Raw genomic sequence first — 22,742 nt, 5'->3', positions numbered from 1 at the left:
TATTGTCATGTCCGTTGAGTGCACAACATTAGTGTTTCTTGTAGCCTTAGTAATCGGATCTGCTCAGTCGGATGACGTGAGTCGTGAGCTATCCGAGCAATCCGGATTCGCCATAATAAGGCGCCGTGTTGTTGTGTAGTTCCTACGTTTTGCCGTTAGAGGCTCAGAATCAGTTTCGTCTGCTCGTTGCCTTGACAACACATTGGTTCACATGAAAATCAAGCTTGCTATGTAAACCACTCTATGGCGATTTGTTGATTGATTGTGGCATAGATTGTGATTGTGGGCTTAAAAACACAATATTTCGCTAATAAAATGCCGATGCCACCGATTCGTTCCGTTTCGAAACGAAATGTTTCGCCTCGTGTGTTTCAAGCTTTACAGAATTTGGATGTAGATAACTTAGCGGAATGTAACGAAGAAGAAATTCGAGCTGTTATGCCATGTTTGGCTAGAATGAGTTTGATAGGCCCACTGGACCAATCTAGTGAATGCACCAAATCTCGAAGAATGGTCTTCCAAATATTATCCGGTCGTGAAATTGTCAATTCTATAGTTGGGTTACTTTCAATTGATTTCCATGCTCTTGAGGTTGACGTCAAGAAAGAACAAATGCTACGGTATTTTCTTTACTATTGTTATTGTTATGACTACTTCTTTTATTTTTAATCAAAATTTGTATCATAGTCAAAAGCTTGGTAATCAGACTGAAGACTCTGTCTTGATTCAGTCACTATCAAACAGTTATGCACTAGAATTCGAAAGGAGTGATCCAACGAGGAAATTAAGGCTGTTTCTCAGTGAGCTCCTCACACTCATGGCACAAGTAGATTCCTTGATAAAGCATTCATTTTCCACAATATTATTGTTTTTATTTTATTCTCTAGAGCAAAGAAATCAGACCAGAAACCACATACAAAAGCAGTGAACTGTTGGACCAGGAAATCTATTTTGATGAAGTAGCTGATGTGCTGTGTGTTGCTTTAGCAGAACTGACAATTCTGCTACCTATAACAGAAGTTGCAGAAGCTCTCTTGAGAACACTTCACGGTCCATCTTTCATATGTCGAATAGTGGCTAATATGCCTGATACTTTCAATGAAGGTAATATTTTTTCAAAGTGTGGTTTGAACTATATTTTAGAAATAGTTTGTTTCAAGTTTGTCAGAGTTTAATTAGCAATGGTGAAAGATATGAAGAAGAATCCTTCCTTGGACGGGCCAGATTAGAAACACTTAGATCCCTCTGCAGGATGTGCCCAAATCAGATTTTGATGATTCGACTTAAATGTGTAAGTTTTTTTTATCTCTGACAAATCTTTGTTCTCTTTGGTTTAAGGTTTTTTTTCCCCATCAGGTGGAGATGTGCAGAATGCCGGCTCTGGCTGTTTTACTTAGTTTGGACTATGCATCCTTCCAGAAAATGATCAAAACAGATAAAATCGAAACCCAGTTGGGAGATGTCGTACCGTTTATCTCCGGTCTACTTTTGGGTGGAGATGCAAATATCCGCACCTGGTTTTCTCTTTTCATAAGGAATGGACAAAAGGTTTGGCTTTCTTTAAATGTACTTTATGTTAGCCGTCAACGTATTTAACTCTATTTCTTTATTTTACAGCGACATGATCGTGCCACTGCGTTACATACTTTACGCCAAGAGCTTCTGAGAAGTTTGCAGTCGTTTGTTCAAATGGCTGCTGATGAGCCGTTACCTGACCGTTGTGCTGTTGATGCGTCGGCCCTTTTACGACTATATTGTGCTTTAAAAGTAATTCTATTCATTCCAATAATAGTATGTGGTGTTCGAATTTAAAAACTAACCCTTTATTTTAATATTTTTAGGGTATAGCAGGAATGAAGTTGTACGACGAAGAAGGTGGGCTTTTATTGCAGTTAATTACCTGTCGTCCACCGCCAACCGAAGCTGGTCTTCGTTTCGTTGCCCTGGGACTCTGCATGCTGATGGCTTGTCCATCTCTCATCGCCTTGCCCGACCAAGAACAAAGCGGTTTTCGATGGGTATAATCGCAATTTATTCGTAATTAACATCAGTTGTTATATTTTGTGATTTTAGGTGAAATGGTTGGTGAGGGAAGAAAGCTACTTTGAAAAATCGCCAGCGTCTTCCTCTGGCAAGTTTATGGAAACAGCGAGGAGCAGTTTTGGAGAGATGTTATTACTAATGGCTATCCACTTTCACAGTGGACAGTTGAGCGCAGTTTGCGACCTGGTCTGCTCAACACTTGGCATGAGGCTTTTACTCCGGCCCGCTTCTACTGCTCGTATGAAGGTGGCATTTACTCAAGACATATTCCCAGAACAGGTTTGAGCTTTGTTAACAAGTTTATTTGGTCAAAATCTTATCCCTTTAAATTCGAATGTTAGGTGGTGACATCTCACGCTGTCCGAGTGCCCGTCACTCCCGGTTTGAACGCAGACGTTGCAGGATTCCTTCCAGTTCACTGCATCTATCAGTTGTTGAAAAGCCGAGCTTTTAGTAAGCATCGCGTGCCGATCAAGACCTGGGTTTACCGCCAGCTTTGCGAGAGCCGTCCTCCATTGCATCCACTTCTTCCTAGTTTGGTCGAGGTTTATGTTAGCTCGATCCTGACGTTATCTCCATCGAAAAACCAACAGAATCAATCGGGTGTAGCTGGTTCCATTGACATTGGCCATGACCCAATCAGCGAAGAGGAAATTCGAGTTGTGTTCGCCAACAGTTTTTCCAGGAACGTTCGCCGAGCTAGCACAGACGGACAGGAGCATTCTGTCACGGCCCAGCTTTTACTTTTATATTACGCTCTACTGTATGAGGATACTCGTCTGACTCAAGTAAAAAACTACTTGGTGGCTGGTATCAATATCAAGTCCTATTCTCAGTCGTTCTTCGCCGATTTGCCTATTCGATATCTGATCAGTCAAGCGGAAAAAGAACAACACCTTTATGCGGGTAAATTTAAAAACAAGATTGGCCATTTTCTAAAATCCGCATGTTAATCCTTTGTTATTATCAAATATCGATAGGACTCTTTTCACCATTATTACGGCTATTAGCCACTCATTTTCCACAGCTGTGTTTGGTGGAAGATTGGATGTATGAAGTCAATGATAGCCAATTGTCTTCTTTATGCAGCCCACATGGATCTGTTCCAACTTGTTCGTCGCAGACTGTGAGCCAAGGTAATCATTTTGTGAGAAATTTTGTATAGTACTTTGGAATTAGAAGTAAAACTTTTTTTTGTTCATTTAAAGCTTTCACCGACGTAGCCGGTTGTCCAGCACCGGCCATGCTGTTGATGCAGAAGCTCTTGGCTATGCCACCAAAATCATTGTGGCAAGTGGCGCACTCCTTCATCTCGCACTTTCGATCGACCCTCAATGAAGCTGTTCCCAGACAGGTTCAAGGTATGTTTCATGTTCTAGAATCGTAGAAGAATTTATATCCTGTAAAAACTAATTTTCTTCAGAGATGTATCGCCAAGTTTGGTTGAAACTGAACTCGATCCTGCCTCGTCAACTCTGGGTAATGACGGCCAATGCTGTCCGGCTGCAGCTTTCTTTGGAAGACTGTCCACCTCCTACTCTAACGCAGGATCATTTGACATTCGACCCACTTCACGTTTTGCGGTGTGATCCACGAGTTTTTAGGTAATTCTACTACAAATGAAATTAGTAACTGACGATTGGTCATTATTGTTTTTTTTTTTATCAGGTGTCCACCAGCTATGCAGATTGTTCTATACATGCTCAAAGCATGGCTAGGTGCATCTCGAACCCATTTGTCACGTCATTTACTCGACAAACCGCTTTTCGGTCCTGTTGCTGCACAAGGGCCTGGCAATTTGGCAGGAGTCACGTCGGACAGCGAACGTGAAGAGCTTAAAATGGCCTTGATCGCTGCACAAGAAAGCTCTGTCGTTCAGATAGTGCTCGAGCTTTGCCTACAGACCCCCGAGGATGAGGTAATTGATATTCTTTTCAAAAGCATCAAGTTGAACTTTATTTCTCACAAGATACCTTTTTATCCCAGGCAAACGATCAACGGCTTTCAGAACTGCGTGAGATTCAGAGCATTGTTTGTTCTTTTCTCCATCAACTTTTTATTGCCGATCCAAATTTGGTCAAATTAGTCCATTTCCAGGTACTTTGGATAGTTGAAACATGCTTGAACAATTTATAATGATTGATATTCATTTGATAGGGTTATCCATCGGCTCTGTTGCCGTTGACGACACAGGGCATCCCTTCCATGCACATTTGTCTCGATTTTCTGCCCGAGTTACTTGCCCAGCCTATTATCGGGGACTTGGCCAAACAGCTCTTTGCTGTTGATCTCATATCACACCTGTCTTTACAGTACGCACTGCCTAGATCTTTTAATGTTGCCCGTCTGGCTGTCAACACTCTATCAACCCTTCTCAGCGGTAAAGAAATCAATTACCTATCGATTTAGATATTCATGTAACATGTTCTTTATTCGGTCCAGTTTTACCGAGCAATGGTCGTACGGAAATTTACCTGCCAGCTCTTCCTGCACTTGTGAGGATAGCTACAGCTTTTCCACCATTAGTTGACGACATTGTGAGCTTTTTGGTTCAATTGGGACGCGTTTGCTTATCGCAATCATGTCTACACGGCTCGTACGATCACCGCATCGTCAGCTCACTGCTCCGTCAGCTGGATCACGAGATGGTTGTTGACGAGGAGGAAGAAATGGGGGAAGCAGAAGCCGTTTCGGAAAAAATCAAGGAAGAAATTGTCACGCCTCCAGAAGATGATGAAAGCCCAATGGAAGTGGATATCAAGAAAGAACGAGAGGAAGGAGAGTTAGAAGAAGGGGAATTGCCCGATGCTAAAACTAATAATCCGCCCAGCAATCCATCTGCACCCGTCGTCCCAATAGACAGCAAATCTAAAGCCGTCGATTTCTCTGCTTCCTCCGACCTTTCTGTGCCTTTCACTCCGACTCAAATCCGCCAACTGTTCAAATTGCTTCCGGAATCGAGTTTAATGGGCGCCGAAGTCTCTCGGACCTTTTCTCAACTCTGCACCAAAGCCATTCTACACAAAAAAATCTACTGAGAAACAATTCTACACAATTGAAAATTCTTTTTTTATGTATCCTGTTACTTCGCCCAGCAACAGCGACGATGTGTATTGTAAAGTAAATACAATCAAAAGAGTATCCAAAAAAAAACTGGAGGAGGAAATTTTCTTTTTTCTCGAGAACATGAAGTGACGTGTGCTCTTCTTTGATGAAAAAAAAGATGAAAGTGAACAACTCGCAAGAAACTCGGACAAGGGGAACTGTTGTCTTTAAGAAAAAAAAAAACCGCACCGAAATCAACGTTAACTGGCAGGTAGGTAGTAATGGTGGCGGTTGTGCTGATTTATCAAACTTGATACTGCACCCATTTTACTGAATAATAAAAGGGAACAAAATGTGGACACAGTATCAAAATAGACGCACATCTTCCGCGTTTTTCGGCCGCCCTTTTTTTCCCCTTAGAAAAGGGGTTAAATGAAAAGATCTGTGTAGAATAACTCGGGCGAAACACAAAGTATTTGTGAACAATCAAACTCAGCCGCGCTTTTACGATCTACCAGACATACAAAGGAGAGTTGGGTGAATATTTGTAGAGGGATCAGACGATACCAATTACAGCCACAAAAAAAATTTTTTATAATAAATCAGAAATTGCGGGAGGAGACAAAACGTTCACGACTGGGAAAAAAAAATTCCCAATCAATCTTCTTCTAATGGTGAGGGGAAATCAACATCGCAGCACAGTAGGCTCGAAGTGTCAAAATAGAGACTTGCGTACGTGTTAGCATGATCATCATTTGAGAATTACAAACACATAGGGCCTTCTTTTTTCTTTGTTTTCTAAAGGTACACGAAACGACGGCGAAATTGCGTGGAAGGGTGGCATGGAGCAGCAAAAAGAAGGATTTCCGCGCCACGAGATACTTGCTGACCAAGTCCATTTTGTTTGTTTTCCATTTCAGCTAGTCAAGAGAATTATTTTTCACGCTTTTTCAGATTTTTTTTTTTCGTTTTTAAACTTTTTATGTTGGACTTTTATTTTTTGTTGTCTTGTCTTTATAGGTAGGTGCGAATCATCTTCCGTTCTGTTTCCTCCTTTTGACGTCCTTTTTTTCTTGCTTTCCTTTTTATGAAGAGTTCTGATCATCGGGTCGAGACTTCAAAACTTCTTCTCTCGGGCGTGCTCCACCAAAGATGCTTGCAGTCTGGCTTGTTGGTGCAAGTGCGGCCGGAGGTGCCCCGACTGAGCGCGGAAGCAGATTCAACCTTGGGCGAGCGGCAGCTTCCTCTGCAAAAAACACCAAATGAATAAATAAAACAAAAAGACCAAAATGGTTATTTAACTTACCAGCGTTGGGCTCACGGAATTCTTCTGCCGGAGGCTTACGATCCGAGTCTCTTCTGGGTCGGCTACCAAAATTGGAGTAACCACGATCGCCACCACCACGATCACCGCCACGATCGCCGCCACCACGGCGATCGCCATAGCTATCTCCATCACCTCGGCTTCCTCCTCCTCCTCCACCACGGCGATCTCCATATCCTCCAGCATCGCTTCTGCGATCATTGTAGCCTCCTCCGCCTCCGCCACCATAGGATCCTCGATCACTTCCTCTGTCGGAATCCCCATAACGACCTCCTCGATCACCTCCACGATCACCTCCTCCGTAAGAGTTTCCTCTTCGATCGTTATAGCCTCCTCCTCCACCTCCACGATCTCCATATCCACCACCACCACGATCAGATCGCCCTCGGCCTCCATCCCCAAAGCTGCCACCGCCACCTCCTCCATCAATAAGTACAAACATTAACTTGTGCTTTAATAGTATTTTTTAAATGAATTATCAACTTACCATCGAAACCACCACGTCCTCCGCCACCTCTTGGACCTCCTCGGCCTCCACCTCGGCCCCAGTCCCCTCCACCTCCACCTCGATCACCACCTCCTCCTCTGTTGTCATTCTTACGACCCTCGGCGATGTCGACACGAAGTGTTTTACCCTCACAAAGAACACCATCCAAGTCTAATGCATGAATCAAGTCCTTTTGGGAATCAAATTCAACGTAACAGAAACCTTTGAAACGATCAGTCTCCCTGTCACGAACCATCCTCACATTCTTCACCTGAGAATGAAAATTGAATTAACATGGTAATTACACAAGTCATTGGTAAAATTTTACTTACCGTGAGGTTTTCAAACATATTTTCTAAATCTCCCTGTACTGTTCCATCAGGTAAATTTCCAACGTAAGCTGTGTATGGGGGCTCCTCAGGGAGGGGCTTGCCTGAGTTACCACTGCGATAACCCTGCCCTCCACTTCTGTTTCCTCGGTTTCCTTGATCACGGAAACCCGAAGACCTAGAATGAAAAAGAATGATGAGAAAAGTTGGTAACTAACACATGCTCGAAATTGAAAATAGTCGTCGCCGCCATTCACACACAATATGCCATGCTATACGTATGAGGAGGAGGGGGATGCCGGTAATTGTAACAAGTAATCCAGCGAGGCAATGGGGATAAAACGTTTTAAATTGATGCACTACATCCATAGGAACAATAATTGCAGATAATAGAAAGGGTATGAATCCTGGTTTAACAGGAATTTGAAATTTGTATTCACCTTCCAGAGAAATCATCTTCAAAACGACCTGCCATGTTCGAGACGGCTTTTAACTGAGAACAAGAGCGTCGTTCTCTCGTCGATAGATGGCTCTCGTTCACTTCTAGCGTAAAATTTTGGAATTAAAATCTTATAAAAAGAAAATTGAATGAATGAAACTTGTTGACAAACTTTGATATTATAGAATAACTATTTTTTGCGAAAAAATGGCTTTTTTAATCAATAGAAATCAAAGTAACCTTCGAAACTTTGAGCGACGTAAATGTGACGTCACCCAAATGCTAATTAGTATCTTTGAAGCTGGCAATCTAGCAGACGACATAAACGACACACGAGGCCAACACCACGCGTGCTCGAAATCAAACCTCTTAAAAATGAAGAAAAAGACAGTGAAAACTAAAGCTCCCGCTGAAACAGAAACACCATTAAATGGAAGTGAAAGTAAAGAGGTATGTTTTGTAGTTATCGTGCGAGAATTTAAAATAAGACACTATAACCATTATTAACATAAATGTCAACTCAGGTTAAGGCGCGAGAACTCGAAGGCGAGTCGGAGGATGAGACAGTTGTTTCCGATAAGGCTCCCAATCCTGTTGTGAAAGCCTCTAAGCCAGCCAGAAATAACAAATCATCAAAAGGATTGAACCAGCAGTTTTTGGATCTGTTTTGGAATTTAGCTGACAAAGATGCGAGCGCCAGGGTGTCAGCTTCGCTGGAAATTATTAAACAAATTGAGAGTCCACTTTGCTCAGTATGTTGTGGTCAAAGTCCTCTTATCTTCTAAGCTACTCAACTATGTATATTTGTTTTTTTATTACAGGAGTCCCAGTTAGAATACTCGATTGGCAGATTGGTTCAAGGATTGGCTTCCAGCAGAGAATGTGCCAGGCATGGATACTATATAACATTGGTTGGGATTTTAAAATCAGTAAATGCTACCCGATTAACCAATAAAACTGTGCACGATGCCATTAAAGATAGACTTGAGGCTGAAGGCAGCAAAAAAGTATGACAAACATTGTGTGTCTTTTTCGTTCTCATCCTAACCTTTTGTACATTCAACAGGAAAGAATTGACCAACATGTCGGTCAGGTACTAGCCTACGGTGCCTTTGTGAAATCTGGCAGACTGACAGATAAGAAAGAAATGCTTGAAGTTGTTGATCACTTGATTATTGGCTCTAAAGTTAAAAATTACATTCAGCCTGTCGCGTACGGATTTTTGGAAGAATTGTGCCAACAAGTAAATACGATAATTTTTACATTTGACAAATTTTCGTTTCCTACATTTTTTACTAATCGTATTCCAACAGGTGGACAAAGGAACTTTTAATGAAATTGTGTGGCCTGCTCTGAAAAAAGAACTGTCTCTATCATGGGAGAATCAAACATTTGACACATTGAACTTGTTGTTGGTCGTTCACAACAAATTTCCCAAAGTAGTCGATGAACGCTTTTGGAAGTCAGTTTTCGGCTCTTCTAGCATTAGTGATCCTCAATGTTTTAGTGAATTGACTACATTAATTTTGGTGAGGGACTACTTTTTTAAATTTTTATGACATTTCAAGAAAACTAACAATGAAATTCTTTAGACCCATTCGTCGCCCGGTGATCATCCGCTATTTACAAGGTTAGGCAGCAGCTTATCCGAGTCTGGAAAGCTTCTAGATTTTTGGTGTGGTCACCTTGAACCTGCTCTAGAATCTCCAACAAAATTAAAATCGGTTACAGCAATGACGATGTTGACTAGTTTTCTAAAAGTCGTAGACGAAGAAATGGTATGTGCTTGAATTAATTTCCATTCCGTCACAAGGTTTTTGATTTCTAAATGTTTTCAAAATAATAGGTGGGTAAAATGCTCCAGAAAAACATGATGTCCGTTATAGTGACCGTTCTACAAACCAAGGACGATTCGAGTTTTGAATTAGCTGATAGTACACTCGAATCAATTAAAACGGTCTTGGCCAGGGATACTATTTCTCCTGAAGCCCAGACATCGATTATGGAGAATTTACTTAACAATTCGGGACACGTTGCATTCGACAAAAATACCAGTACGTGCAGATGATTCAAAATCAAAGACGTTTGTATTGAAAATAACTTTTCTTTTAGATACCCGGTTCATATGCAACGTAAGTTCTTTTCTAAAGAAAGAAACTATTGTGAGCATGGTGGACATTTACCGAAGTTTCGTCGCCGAAAGTAGCCGAACACAAGACAAAATCACGCTGATCCAGCATTTAACCAAGTATGTTAACAAAATTGTTTCCTTAAATAAAAACAATTCAAAAAATGTTTTTTTAATTGATCAGGTTGATAAGTCATCCTGCTATGCAACGCGAAGTAGATTGGAAAGCCTCGCAACTGGTTTTTCTAGCCCAATGGGCGTATTTCACTCCGACTGCTTCAAAAGTCTTCACTTCGGCAGCCAAAGAAACTTTTCACCGAGCTCTAGATCATCCCTGCAAGAAATTGGAAGATCTATCAACTTTCTTGTCCAAAGCATTTGAGCAAGTTAACCAACTTGTTCCCGACAGTGGCATCTCTGATGAGGTACGTCGGTCTGGGCATACAGTTGCTAAGGGAAACGTTTGATCGATCCAATTCTCTTGAAATAGGTGAAAGCTTTATGGAACAATTTACAAAAAGACGTTCAAAAGATTCAAAAGAAAAATCGAACGACTAAACAAGCTGACAGCTGGACTGGTCAGTTCTTTTTGGTTATGTACATCAGCATGGGGTTCGAACTGCTCCGCCAACCGGCCCTAGCATCTGAAGTCATTGCCGAGTTGGATACCTGCTACCAAAAAGCCACCGAGAAGGAGACGAAAAAATCGAAGGCGGCCAAGGCCAAAGAGTTTGAGACCGATCCACATTGGTTGGAGGTGGTGACGGATATTCTCCTGTCGTTGCTGTCGCGCAATCAGCACCTGCTCCGCAGCATCGTCGTGTCCGTTTGGTCCCTATTGGCTGAACACATCACGCCCAACGCGTTGCAGCAAGTCTTGGATGTAAATATTAAAGAAATTTTCAATTTCTACTTTTTGAAGAGCGGATTCTTTAATTCTCTTTCCGTTCCCCGATAGGTTATCGATCCATCCAAAAAGGAAACTCCTCTAGTCGACGCTGATGAGGATGTAGAGAGCGACCTCAGCGACGAGGAAGACGGCCCGGAAGAAGAAGAAGAAGCGGAGCAAAAAGAAGTTGAAGACTCTGAAGCGGAGGAAGATGACGAGGGCGAAGATGAATTTAGCGACGAGATGGACGAGGAGGAAACGATTACGGACAAGCTCCGAATGAAGATCCACGAAGCTCTGGGTGACAGCGCTGCGCTGACGGACACGGAATCTGTTGATATCGACGACCTCTCCGACGGACAGATGGAGAGTTTGGACAAAGCGCTCGGCTCGGCCTTCCAGGAATTCCGCAAAGCCCGTCCCCTACGCAAGAATGTGAACAAATTGCCCAAGGAAGGCACTGCCCTGATGCACTTTCGGCTCCGCTGTCTCGACCTCATGGAGGTCCTTACGGATAAAGAATTGAGCATCAGCTTATCAGCCGCTGCCATGATGCCTCTCCTCTCGTTATTGGAGGTCACCGTCAAGGAGCCGCTCCATAAACCCCTCATGGACCGGACCAGGATCGTCTTGCGCAAATTGACCAACATTCGACGGTTCACTGACTCTAAAGATATCGGCATGGAAGACTTGGTCAAATTACTCCAGATCCTCTTCTCCAAACCTTATGCCAGTAAGTTAAAAGACAAGTTCGCCATCCTCATTGTTATTTGACTAAAGCTTAATTCGATTTTCAGAGAGGACTTTGATGCCGTACATCAGCGAAGATTTGGTCCAGTGTTGTTCGTTCGTTCTCAGGTGCACGTTGCACCTGACTCGTGTCAGCGACTCCGCCGCGGGTCTGACGAACGGCAAGGGCAAAGATGGGCACGTCGAGGTTGACGGAGTGTATCAGCTGTACCGCTCGAACTTGTCGAAATTCTTTTTGAAACGCGATTCTCCCGTCCCGTTTGGCGTCTTCTCCCGCGCTCTGGTCTACCCTTGGCCGGATGCCGGATTTCTAATGGAATCGTTGATCGAGTACGCCTTCGGTCCGACGATCCTGAAGAATCGCAAGTTGCTGGCCGTTCAATTGTTGACGGCGCTCTTCCGGAACTCGACTGCCCTCTCAGCCATGGGCCAGCCGCTCCTGACAAAGCGGTTGCACAGTCTATTGCAATCCTCTCAGCGGGTAATTACACTTTTCCACATTCACACATACACAAAGAAGGAGAAAAAGGAAAAAAGATCCAACTTGTCTTGGCTCTTTTGGAGCTGTCGACTTTCATGTTCTTTTTCTCTCCTTCCTCTTGGTGGGGGGTTGGGTTGGCTATGTGTGAAAGGGGTGTTTTGGCGATCGATCGATTTTTGCCTCGTGTCTTGTATGTATGGGGGTGGGAGGAGAAGGATTGTAACGATCGATCGATTTGCGGGGTGGCCCCCCACCCATCAGAGTTCCCTGTAGTGTGTTTGCATGTTGGAAACGATCTAACATGTTGAATTTGCTTTTGTTCTTTTTCTCCTTTTTCGGTCTATAGGTCGTGGAGGAAGCTGGTAGCGAATCCACCAAGCCCAAGTACTTGAACGAGCTCTTTATCCTGCTGCGAGTTGTACTGCTTTGTCCGGAAGTTGCCAAGCTGAAGGGCTCCTCGGCCTCCGCCTCTCCTGCCGGTGGTGTTGGTACAGGCGACGACGCCCAACTTTGGGAGCCTTTCAAAGCCGCCCTGACGGTCTTTACAGCCAAAGGATTGGGCAAACAAAAGGATTTGAGAAAGAATCACTCGCTGCTGGCCAGACGGATGGGTCTGGCTCTTGACGAAACGATTACGGCTCCCGTTCGGGCCACCGCCGCTGCTGGCGGTCGGTCCACAACAACAAAATCCTCCTCATCGTCGTCGTCGTCATTGAAGGGTGGAAAAGTTGGTACCGCTGCCAAGTCTACAAGAGCGAATGGATCGAAAGCGGCGGTAGCGGCGGAAGGAGAGTCTGGCGTCATGACGACAACAAAAAAACCGAAATCCAATCGTCCTGGAGACAAAGAAAAGAAAGAGGCCAAGAAGAGACGGATGACAGCCTCGGCAGAAGGATTCACCGATGTCACTTTTGCTCAAGTTGATATGGACATTGACGTGCCGCCAGAAGTGAACGACAACGAGCCGGAATCGCCGCTGGTTGCACAGGAAGTGGTCGGCCACCGGAAGAAACGGAGTAAGGAGACTGGAAAGTCGACGGCTGGAATTCAGAACACAAACGGCAATCAGGTTGAATCGCTGGTAGAAGTCAAGGAGGAGAAATCCAAGAAGAAGAAGACGAAGAAAAATGATAAAAGTTTACAAGACGAGGAAACTTCTTCTCCACTCTCTGCCGTTGACGGTAATTTAAAAAGAAAAGAAAAAAAAATACCTGTTTGACTTTCAAATCAACAACAACTTCTACTTTTTTCTCTCCCGTTCAACTACTAAACTTGATTAATATCGATTGCAGAAGAATCGGCCGGCAAGAAACTGAGAAAGAGGCAGACGACAGTTGGGACGACGGCGGATGATCGACGAGGCGAAACCACCGGAACACCAAGCCCGGCCAAAAAGAAGAAAAAGAGGAAGTCAACGATTGACTGATTGATTTGATGTTTTTTTCTTCTTCTTTGTTTGATGCTCTTTTTTGGTCTCTAAAAAAAAACCCTCCCAACCAACACATTCTTCTTCTTTGGCCCTTATATTCTTCTTGACGGTTGTGTGTAATGGATCGCGACGGGCGGTGAAAGAAGAAATTAAAAAAAAAAAAAAAAAAAGAAACAAAATTTTGTCATTCATCGATTTTATTATTATTATTTAAAGAGTCACACGCATAAATGTTAACAAGCGAAATTTTTATTTTATTTTTATTTTGTTTTTTTAATTTTAAGTTTTTTTGTGTTTTATTTCAACAGACTGGGCATTGTAATCTTCTGGTCGATCGCCCCCCGTTTGTTGTCGTCGTCGTTCGTCGACGAGTCTCTGGTGAAGTTGCCAACGGCCTAGGAGGTGGTGGCAACGGCATGACAACGGGCGGAGCACCGGGGACGTTGATGAAGGCCAATTGGCCGAGATGGACGAGCTGAGCGATCGAATGCGGCAGTTGGCGCGATGGATCACCGCCCGATTGGTGTCGATGTCCGTCCATGGAGCAACTCTCGATTGCATTGACCACCTGCTGGAACAGATGCACCACCTACACACACAACAAACGGGCAAGAACAATTTCACATTTTCTTACTTTTTTTTTGATTAAAACGAAATTTCATTTTGACGAACCGAAAAAGGGTAAAAGCTTCGGTTGCCGGGGGCTAGTAAAGGCACTGGAAAATCGCTAAATCTAAACGGCGGATCTCTTTTTCATTCGCTATTTTTAGAACGGGTGGGCGGGAGTGTTTCTTTCGTTCAACAGCTTTTTCTGTTGCAGTTTTCAGAAAAAGAAGAAGAATTTGCTGTACTACTTTATGTGGGGGTGGTCGCTCATCAAGTTGCTTATTGTTCCGAGTGGAATCGATCGTTTTACTTTACGCTAATTAGCGCAAACAGAGCCAAGGGACGGCCTAAACTTAACTCACGTAATTTTCCGTCGCAAATATTATTCCCGAAACTCTCGGCGGCCCATTCCGCCGTCGAGGGAAGATGCCTATAGATAATAACAAGGCGCACACAATTCCCGGAATACGTATAAATACTGATTAGTGAAATTGGAAGGAATTAATTGAATAAGACTTTTCTTCGCCTAGGACACACGCGCACGAGAGGAGGAGCAAATGAACAATAATGGCCACTGCGTCTCTCTACGCTCTAAAAATAAGTTGGAAACTATCATCAAGGGAGGACTCTGCTGAGAAGAGGACCGGAAGATAATAAGATCATAACAAGGGAGTAAGGGCCCCACCCAAATAATTATTAGTCGGAACCCGACGAGAGATGGTAGAAACTGTTGGATATATTTTTAATGAATTCCGTCCGTTTTGTTTCTTTTTATAGGGTCTGACTATATAGGAAACACACTCGGCTTGTTATTATTACACGACCCAGGAGTTGACGAGCAGCGCAGCGTTTCTCTCTCTCGCCATCAATTAATTCACCAAGTTCGATCGACCCAATGCAAAAGCGCAACCTTCTTTTTTCTCTTCTCATCTTCGATATAGAAATTAGCCCCGGGTGACGGCCAGAGAGGGAGGAGAAAGAAGACTTGATTGGATCAATAAGGAGCTCTAGTTAGTTAGCTCCTAAATAAGAAAAAAAAGTTGACTAACCTGCCAATTGAATTTGGCGCTGCACTCGACGTAGAGGCAACGCCACTGCTTCCGCACGGTGCAGCTCCACTCGCTCGACGTTCCAGTCGTCCCGTTGTGGCCGTTTTTACCGCCGCCGTTCCCGCCGGAATTGCCCATCCCGTTGCTGTTGTTGTGCGAGCCGTTTGCTCCAGAAGACGGTTGATGCTGGTGATGGATGTACTTGTTAGTCCCTCGGCGGCGGCCCTTTCCCATCAACGGACCCCGATTGGACCACGACGACGTTCCAGCTGTCGTCGTCGTTCCACCGACAGACGACGGACCCCTGGCCATGTGGATGAGATCCTGTTTATTGGCCGCCACTACCATGGGCTTCTTGTAAACGTCTTTGCCTCCGTGACTGAGGATCTGATCGCGGATCTGGCGGATGTACTGAAACGTGGGCGCCGGTCTGGAAGAGTCGAAGACGAGGACGTAGGCGGACGCCTGCCGTAATCGACAAAAGGATTGCGGGGGCTTCTGAGTCCTCGGATTTTGCTGCTTGGGTGAAGCGGCGGAGCAGTGCAGGTTCCACTCTTGCAGAGAGTCTTCCGGAAATGTTTCGATGGCCGGGAAATCGGAGATGTGAATTTCAATGATGCGGTTATTGGACAGGACCAAACTGGTGGCGTAACGTTGCGGATGGACGGTCGATCCGACAACATCGCTGAACTGGTTGCTCACAAATTGCTTTAACCAAAAAGAAAAGGCAACAAACATTTTTTATTTTATTTTGTTTAAAAGATCGAATAACATTTGTTTCTGCTGGAAATGATCGGATTTGACCCGTTTTTTTTTTATTGCCCAGGATCGTTGAGTCCTCCGCTGTAAATTGTCTCGAGTGTTCGACGTAGCAAAAGGAGAAGAAACAAAAGGAAATGGATAGATGTCTGTCTGAGATAAATCGGCTGACAGTTTGGTAAATGGAAAGAAAACGGTCGGACGATCCTGGAGAAATAAACGCCCTGCTCAAAGTTCCTGCGCTGAAAAATCTGAACCGGGAAAAAGAAAAGTCCCCTCTCTCTCTGTCGGCACGTATTTACCCGGGAGACACACTCACGCGGAAGAATATTGACATCACGTCGTCATCGCTCCGTTTCCCCCACCCACCTCCTCAATCAATCGATTGATGGAACGTAGCCAATCAACGCGCAAAGTTATGTAGGTGTCCCGAGATCATCAATCACCCTGGGTGCCCGTGTTATAACCTGCGCGTATCTGCAAGTCAGATTATTTTCTTGGGGGGGGTGGGGGCCGACTAATTGAATTAACTCGAATCACTTTCCAATAGGAGCCCCAATTTCAGATGCTGCGGGTATGGAAATCGGGAGCGGGAGTTTCGATTCATCATCGTTTGAGAAGCAAAAATAAGGGTCTTCCCTCACGTCCCGTCGTCCCGGTCGGGACTTCTGGAATGAATAACTGCCCCCGAAAAAGTTGGATGGGTTCATGGCATGGGTCCCACTGGGCCACCGGCGCGCCTACGCAGATAAATATTTTTCACGGTGACAAATTGATGATGTGCAATTTCATTGAAAAAATTTCCGCTGCGCTATCGATTCATCTTCTTGTGTGCTGGGCGACGAATTTTGGCGCTTTTGAAAATCCCCCTCCCGTCTGATCCTGCACATATTTGTACGATAGCCTCGACAACTGTGTCAATATCCAAGTCGGGGATGATGTGATGGGGTGGACTTACTCGGATGATTGAAGTCTTACCGACGCTCTTGGCGCCGATAAAGGCGATGGTCAATCTCTTGGTAGTTGAGCCGACATTCTCGCCACCGGCGTCACCTCCTCCGGCCATTGACAGGAATTTCTTTTTTCCTATTTTCTTTCCTGTTTTTAAAAAAAAGAAGAAAATTTTATTTCATTTTATTTTATTTTATTTTATTTTATTTTATTTCATTTTATTTCACAGGCGGTGATAAATATCGTTGGGCCTCCTAGGATCCTGATCGAATTTGAAAAAACGACGGATGGGGACTTCCGCTTTTCACATCCGCTCCTATTTGTGTGTTACTTCTGCTGTATATATTTGGGTAAGGAAAGAAAGTTATTTTATTTTATATTATGTCTGGTCTTCAATCATCCGTACTCTCTCCAGAGAGATCTTTGGTTGTTTACACATTCGAAATCCTCCCATCCGCTTTGCTCGAGGGGGGTAGAAAATAAACGATCCTCGAAATAGTCGCCCGATTGATCCCCCTCTTTCCCCTTTTGGCGATAATTTCGCGCCATTAAAACTTAGCGGGCGGCATTAATAACAACGACAATCCCACGCTATTTGTCATCTGGTAGAGGACTCTTGCAACGTGATCCTGTTATCAATCCCCCCATGTCAAATCCGTGCCGAGTCTATTATGTTTTCTCTCTATAGTTATCGATCCGCCATTCGTTTCTATGGCACGACTTATTGGAAGAAGTGCAATTCCGTGTCTCCCCCTCCCCCTTTTTTTATTTTGGCCCGTCAATGTTACGATGTTATTATATACGTGTTTATGTATATATTTAGATAGCACGCCTACTATCCAAATCCTATCTTCGTGTTCGACGGGATCTAATACTACATGACGGCCCATCTCTACCCGCATTTCTTCTCCCATAAAGTGGCCAACCGGATCGAGAATACATTGGACGGGATTTGTGTTGATGCAAGGAAGAAATGGCCGACATCTTCATCTAGCCGGACAACAAAAAGGAGTTGCTGCCGCGGTGTTAATAAAAAGAAAAGAAAAACGGGCAGATTCTATTGTGTGTGCCGAGCGAAAAGTCCTAGTCATCGGAAACTCTCCCAAGATACACATCTATACACATTCTATTAGATCCCTGGTGGATCATCATATTGGCCCGTCGTCGTCGTCGCCCGTCTCCTAGACGCTACACAGACTGTGGGGGTAAATTAGCGCCGACCTTATTACGATCTAATATTATTATACGTCCTTACCTTTTTTCCTATCCAGGATCGAACGCAATCAAAAACTGGACTGGACAAAATCCTGCGGGGACACACAAACAAAACCAAATCGTCAATGGAAGGAGGTGACGAAAGAAATGAGGTGGGCGGAGCGGACTGTACGTCTACGTGCGACTCGTTGGGAGGCTGAGCCGGAACTGAGCCAAAGTAGTCGCCGAGGCTCCTTATAGTATATACATACATCCAAACGTCTATAAGAAGAAGACCTACAGCGAGAACTGTACACCTACCTACTATCTAGGAGCTATAAAAAAAGGGGAGTAGGAGGAGGAGTCGCTTCCTTTGTGTGTGCCTCCTATACGGCTCCTGTCTAAACTACACAGATAGATTTTCTTCGTGCCACTCTTGAATAGTCTGGGCCTCCTCTCTATTTACAGTGTAAGAAAGTAGGAGGCGAAACTTTTCTACTTTTTCGGAGAAGACAGGATCCTGTAGGAGCCTTGTCTTCTTCCCTTCTATCTTTTTTCGGTGTGTAGTTGTTGCCTATCCAACGACGACCCATTGAAATCTGCACGACAATGGGGGGAACAACTCGATCGAACTCCTCGGCGCTCCTGGGTTGCTCCTCATCATAACATGTTGAGAACGGGGCGGGCAAACAAACAACAAGTTGATGATGATATACGCCCTCCCCTCCCTCCTCCTCCCTCCTGGTTAGGAACGCATATCAAAATTGGACCGACAACCATCTACTATCCTTGATGATGTCTCCTTGAATTTTTCCCGACAGTTTGCCAATCCATTTGATGCGCGGCGGCGGCGGCAGAAGAGATGAGATAATGACACGGACGACGGCTGGAGACTGCTGGCTAGAGAGAGGCTCCTGTTTTGGAAACACACGGCCCGCCAGACGTGATGGGATTATTGACGAGCAGACGGAACTTGTCCCGGTCGTCGTGGGAGAAGCCACCACCGCCCGTCATTGACTTTTTGCCGAGGAAAAAAGGACAAAAAAGGAAAAAAGATAAAAATCGATTAGCGGTTCTTTTCAGAAGGTCCAGAAATATTTGAGACGCTCCTGATGGCCGCAGCAGCACACGACGTAATTCTATTTTGTGGGATGCGCCCAATCTGCACGAAACCGTAAACAAGTTACACCGTGGGGAGAGTGGGAGAGACAGCCAATCCGATTGACCTTTATTTATATCAATTTTGATATTAGAGAGAGAGTCGTGCGCGTCGCTTTAACTCATTTTTTTGCAAATGATGTTGTCGGATAATTTGTTTTTTCCCGCTCGTATTTCTTCAGACGCTGTGCAGACGATATTAAATGTCGTAAATCACCTCCTCCCGCCGTTGGTCAGTGTATATCAAATGCGTCCAGCCCTCGATGGTGACTGGCATACCAAATTTCTTTTTCTTTTCCCAGGATATGAAAATTCCAGGCCGTCAACTGCCCCTGCTGGACCGTCTTCTTATTATTACCCCCCAGTAAAATGTTTATATTCTCTCTCTCCCATTTATAGGCAAATGTGTGCAGAAGAAGAACCTGTTGAAAAGATATTGTCGTTGGCATTTCAAGCGGGCGGGGAGTCCGTGACCCACTGCACGGCGACCAACAAAAGAGCACGAACGTGAAAATCGTATAAAAAGAAGAAGAAGAGGTCACTGAAACTGCTGAATAACCAATAATCGATATTCATATAGGAGATAGCTGCCACGAAAGGAGAAACTCGATCGGAGAAAGCGGCTTTTCAAAATTGCGTGTACCCATCACAATATCATCATTGAACTGCTGTTCACCGGGGAAATGATGTTGTTTTTCAGAGGTGAATCGACTCAATCTTCGTTTCGGGACTAAATATTTTTTTCTAATCAAACATTGTCTCCTTCTAGATATTATACTAACAGCAGCCCACGCCCTTTATCGAGGTCATTGTGAATAGGACAAAAGGGCGACTCCGTTATGAATATAAAAGCCATCATCATCAGTCAAAACATTCGCTGTTTTGTGGAGATATGTGCGTTCGCTGCTGCTACTGCTGGCGGTGGTGGTGGAGATTTATCGATTGATCCCGCCTCCCTTCCCGTCTGCAATTCAAGGAAAATCGCATATATACATGTCCTCTCCTCGTAGGTGGCGGTGAATATTTCAACATGTTCTTCTTCTTCTTCTTCCTTTCCATCTTTCCTCTTTACATATTAGACAACGTGAGCCGCGGCGTCAATTTTTAATATATTCAAATCACGCGTCACAAGGAATAAAAAACCGCTGGGCGACATTCCCCAGCAATTTCTTCATCTCCTTTTTTTTTTTCATCTTGTGGCATGTGCGCGCGCGTGTCACATTTTTATTATTCCTTGATATTAAAAACGATGATGCCAATTGATTTCAACTTTTTCTTTCCCCCCCTTATACAGAACGAAAAATCATCTAACCGAAAATTTGAATGGGGTGTTTTTTTCCCGCGCTGTCACACGGAAGACTTCCGGAGGTGGATTCCACTAATCACGGCACCACCTATTCCGCCTTGACTGCTGTAGGTACGTTACACGTTGAAGGGAAAGACATGGGCGAGGATTATGATATTGATTAATGTGTCTCTAGACATCTCCCTCATATAGAAATGTATATAGGCGAAAAAAGGGGGGTCTTTCCGCTGCTTCGTTCGTTTCATATCGTTCGCCAATAAAGACCGTCAGCGGGATTTCCCTCGCTCTCGTCTCTCCATTAGATCTAAGAGCACGCGCCGCGGTATGCTGGGAGCCACCTACCCCCCTGTGTGTTCGCTCCTGCTGAGCTCAGCTCATTATGATGCTAATTCACGACAGGACCGGATATGATGTGCTCGCCGTGGTTCCTCAACACTAACGGGGGGGGGGGGGACGATCCTTTTCCATCAGCTGCACCCCATTTCCTTGTCTCCGTTGTATATTAAAACATTGGGTGATGAAATAATCTCCATCACATGACTCTACTGTTAGAAAGGCAAACTTTTTATTTTTCTCGCCAGATAGAATCAACTGGCTGCTGCACTTTCTCTTTCCAGACTTTTTTGATGGATTGGAAAATTCTGGTAAATTCTATTGTAACTTTTTCTTTTTTTTACGATTTGGCGGGGATGGTAGATGTTCGTTACATAGAAAATAAAAATAGCCCCCGCGAATGAAATTGGGATTTCATATCGATCGCTCCCGCTCTCACTCCCCCCATTTTTATTGTGTACAATGTCTAACATGGGAGAGCAGAGCTGCTATTCGGTAATACTGCAATAAAAAGACTCGCTCGTCAATTTCTCAATGTTATACTATATCAACTCAATGGAAATAGTTAATTGAAAAGCACCTGATTATATAGAAGCCCGTGTACACTGTACATTCTATGATGCAATGAATGATTTTTACAACAATCAGTGCCGTTTTGATATCAGGGGGGTCCGAAAAATACCGCCGAGAAACTCGATATGTCTAGATCCGTTTCTCGCCGTCGGCGGGAGTGTATACAGATAGGAGCTAGAAGATGCCAAATCATATATTTCTGTCTCGTTTATTATTTCTCGGATACAAGAACGCCCACCCCCAAGATTCACGAGCGGCCCATCCCACTCCATGTATATACTAGGAGCCAGAGATGATGGAGAGAGATCCTTTGATCTAGACCATCAAAGTGGATCTATCATATAGAGGGGGAGGCGAGCAAGGTCTATTATCAATGTGGCGTGTTAGAAAGTCAGGAATTTCTGGTGTTGGCCGTCGGGGTTGACGATTGACTCCGGTTATTATACGTACACAATTCGACTACTATCCCCCGGCTACACTGACGTATAAGATTTGATCTCTCTCTCTCTCTCCCCGTCGTCGGCTTATAAGAAACCCCAGCAGAGGACGGCGTGTGTGTTTCTTCCGGGCGTCCGGCGTAGTTGTTATATTTATAGGGCCGACTCACACACTGCGGGTTATTTTATTTTTTGTGTTTGTTGATTGTTTGGTGTATATTTGTAAGACGACGACGACGACTCACTGCCTGGCGATGACGTGCGTCTTATTATTATTTGACTCGTCAAAAGACGAAAACCACCGCGCGACGCCCTTCACTCACGATCCCGCCCCACCCTCTACGCCTTTTTTCTTCTTTCTTTTCTGTTTTCCTCATCGTCGTCGCCAAGGTCCTCCATCCGAAAACGCAACGGGGATATAAAATGTCAACGCGATTCCCCGGAACAGGAAAAATCGAATCGCCGCCGGGTTTGTGTTACATAAACTAGTAGCGCCGTCTAGCTCCTTTTTTCGCCGAGATCCGATGCCCTGCAAAGATCCGTAATAATCAAACACACACACACACACGGCCAGACTAATCGATAAAATGACACACGTAGTAGATAGACACACACACACACAAATATTTATGTTTTATTTTTTCCGACCCCCCCCCCCCCCAGTTTGTCTCCCATGACAAGAAATAGGAGGCACGAAACGTGCGCTTTTCTTTCCTTCGCTAATGAAGGTTTGAATTTGGCGAACAATTTGTCGCCTTCGCCATCTAGCGGTCGATTTAAACAACTACAATTTGTTTTCTCCCAAATTCCATTCTGATCATGTGACGAGTTAAAAAAAAATTGATTGTAACATGTCAAATTCGAATCTTAAACATAAATCACGAGGATTAAAGATTCTATGACTTGTGCCTTTTCGTGTGAGGAATAAAAATGATTGGTTGTTGGCAGTCAACATTTCATGCGGTTTATTTATTGCCATTTTGACGGGGGAATAAATGGCGCTATGTGTAGTTGTGTACTGCTGTCATCATC

The 22,742-nt window shown here is 44.2% G+C and overlaps 4 protein-coding genes across 6 annotated transcripts; 2 read left to right on the top strand and 2 right to left on the bottom strand.

Annotated features, from left to right (window-relative positions):
- The first annotated feature begins 189 nt into the window (after window positions 1–189).
- On the top strand, window positions 190–5,929 carry LOC124312814 (integrator complex subunit 2-like). Its single transcript, XM_046777290.1, has 16 exons — window positions 190–620; window positions 688–826; window positions 888–1,104; window positions 1,161–1,291; window positions 1,357–1,548; window positions 1,618–1,767; window positions 1,842–2,018; window positions 2,074–2,322; window positions 2,385–2,949; window positions 3,024–3,179; window positions 3,252–3,404; window positions 3,467–3,647; window positions 3,712–3,961; window positions 4,030–4,140; window positions 4,201–4,423; window positions 4,486–5,929. The coding sequence occupies exons 1-16, from the start codon at window positions 316–318 to the stop codon at window positions 5,079–5,081; spliced, it is 3,795 nt and encodes a 1,264-aa protein (XP_046633246.1). The 5' UTR covers window positions 190–315; the 3' UTR covers window positions 5,082–5,929.
- Window positions 5,930–6,071: 142 nt separating this feature from the next.
- On the bottom strand, window positions 6,072–7,771 carry LOC124313194 (eukaryotic translation initiation factor 4H-like). Of its 3 annotated transcripts, none has more exons than XM_046777984.1 (5): window positions 7,669–7,771; window positions 7,232–7,406; window positions 6,900–7,170; window positions 6,395–6,838; window positions 6,072–6,334 (listed from the first exon to the last, which is right to left on the bottom strand). In XM_046777984.1, exons 1-5 carry the CDS (start codon window positions 7,701–7,703, stop codon window positions 6,174–6,176), a joined length of 1,086 nt encoding a protein of 361 aa, XP_046633940.1. In that variant the 5' UTR covers window positions 7,704–7,771; the 3' UTR covers window positions 6,072–6,173. The 3 variants fall into 3 exon arrangements, with proteins under 3 accessions (XP_046633940.1, XP_046633941.1, XP_046633942.1); XM_046777985.1 differs by having other exon boundaries at window positions 6,395–6,832; XM_046777986.1 differs by having other exon boundaries at window positions 6,395–6,829.
- Window positions 7,772–7,972: 201 nt separating this feature from the next.
- LOC124312809 (myb-binding protein 1A-like) lies at window positions 7,973–13,486 on the top strand. The gene is made up of 14 exons (XM_046777279.1): window positions 7,973–8,117; window positions 8,192–8,419; window positions 8,489–8,674; window positions 8,734–8,910; window positions 8,981–9,196; window positions 9,260–9,445; window positions 9,514–9,721; window positions 9,780–9,915; window positions 9,980–10,220; window positions 10,286–10,678; window positions 10,754–11,417; window positions 11,482–11,915; window positions 12,262–13,096; window positions 13,208–13,486. The coding sequence occupies exons 1-14, from the start codon at window positions 8,043–8,045 to the stop codon at window positions 13,339–13,341; spliced, it is 4,113 nt and encodes a 1,370-aa protein (XP_046633235.1). The 5' UTR covers window positions 7,973–8,042; the 3' UTR covers window positions 13,342–13,486.
- Window positions 13,429–18,083, bottom strand: LOC124313190. Its single transcript, XM_046777980.1, has 4 exons — window positions 17,965–18,083; window positions 16,717–16,856; window positions 15,000–15,707; window positions 13,429–13,933 (listed from the first exon to the last, which is right to left on the bottom strand). Exons 2-4 carry the CDS (start codon window positions 16,822–16,824, stop codon window positions 13,646–13,648), a joined length of 1,104 nt encoding a protein of 367 aa, XP_046633936.1. The 5' UTR covers window positions 16,825–16,856; window positions 17,965–18,083; the 3' UTR covers window positions 13,429–13,645.
- Between the last annotated feature and the right edge of the window lie 4,659 nt (window positions 18,084–22,742).

The sequence above is a fragment of the Daphnia pulicaria genome, chromosome 9, assembly GCF_021234035.1.
Source record: "Daphnia pulicaria isolate SC F1-1A chromosome 9, SC_F0-13Bv2, whole genome shotgun sequence".
NCBI classification, from domain to species: domain Eukaryota; kingdom Metazoa; phylum Arthropoda; class Branchiopoda; order Diplostraca; family Daphniidae; genus Daphnia; species Daphnia pulicaria.
The sequence above is the reverse complement of the archived record's forward strand: the minus strand, read 5'-3'. Positions and strand labels throughout refer to the sequence as shown.

What these genes read in the sequence shown, in the direction of transcription:
- LOC124313194 (XM_046777984.1), bottom strand. Translation starts at nt 7,703, where the DNA reads ATGGCAGGTCGTTTTGAAGATGATTTCTCTGGAAG. An exon ending in GAAGATGATTTCTCTGGAAG is followed by an intron (nt 7,407 to 7,668) that starts GTGAATACAAAT and finishes TTTTCATTCTAG; the next exon opens with GTCTTCGGGTTTCCGTGATC. An exon ending in ATTCCGTGAGCCCAACGCTG is followed by an intron (nt 6,335 to 6,394) that starts GTAAGTTAAATA and finishes TGTTTTTTGCAG; the next exon opens with AGGAAGCTGCCGCTCGCCCA.
- LOC124313190 (XM_046777980.1), bottom strand. Translation starts at nt 16,824, where the DNA reads ATGGCCGGAGGAGGTGACGCCGGTGGCGAGAATGTCGGCTCAACTACC. An exon ending in GTAAGACTTCAATCATCCGA is followed by an intron (nt 15,708 to 16,716) that starts GTAAGTCCACCC and finishes TTTTGGTTAAAG; the next exon opens with CAATTTGTGAGCAACCAGTT. An exon ending in GCGCCAAATTCAATTGGCAG is followed by an intron (nt 13,934 to 14,999) that starts GTTAGTCAACTT and finishes TTGTGTGTGTAG; the next exon opens with GTGGTGCATCTGTTCCAGCA.
- LOC124312809 (XM_046777279.1), top strand. Translation starts at nt 8,043, where the DNA reads ATGAAGAAAAAGACAGTGAAAACTAAAGCTCCCGCTGAAACAGAAACA. An exon ending in AGGCTGAAGGCAGCAAAAAA is followed by an intron (nt 8,675 to 8,733) that starts GTATGACAAACA and finishes TACATTCAACAG; the next exon opens with GAAAGAATTGACCAACATGT. An exon ending in CTGATCCAGCATTTAACCAA is followed by an intron (nt 9,916 to 9,979) that starts GTATGTTAACAA and finishes TTAATTGATCAG; the next exon opens with GTTGATAAGTCATCCTGCTA.
- LOC124312814 (XM_046777290.1), top strand. Translation starts at nt 316, where the DNA reads ATGCCGATGCCACCGATTCGTTCCGTTTCGAAACGAAATGTTTCGCCT. An exon ending in GTCGCAGACTGTGAGCCAAG is followed by an intron (nt 3,180 to 3,251) that starts GTAATCATTTTG and finishes GTTCATTTAAAG; the next exon opens with CTTTCACCGACGTAGCCGGT. An exon ending in TGTTCCCAGACAGGTTCAAG is followed by an intron (nt 3,405 to 3,466) that starts GTATGTTTCATG and finishes AATTTTCTTCAG; the next exon opens with AGATGTATCGCCAAGTTTGG.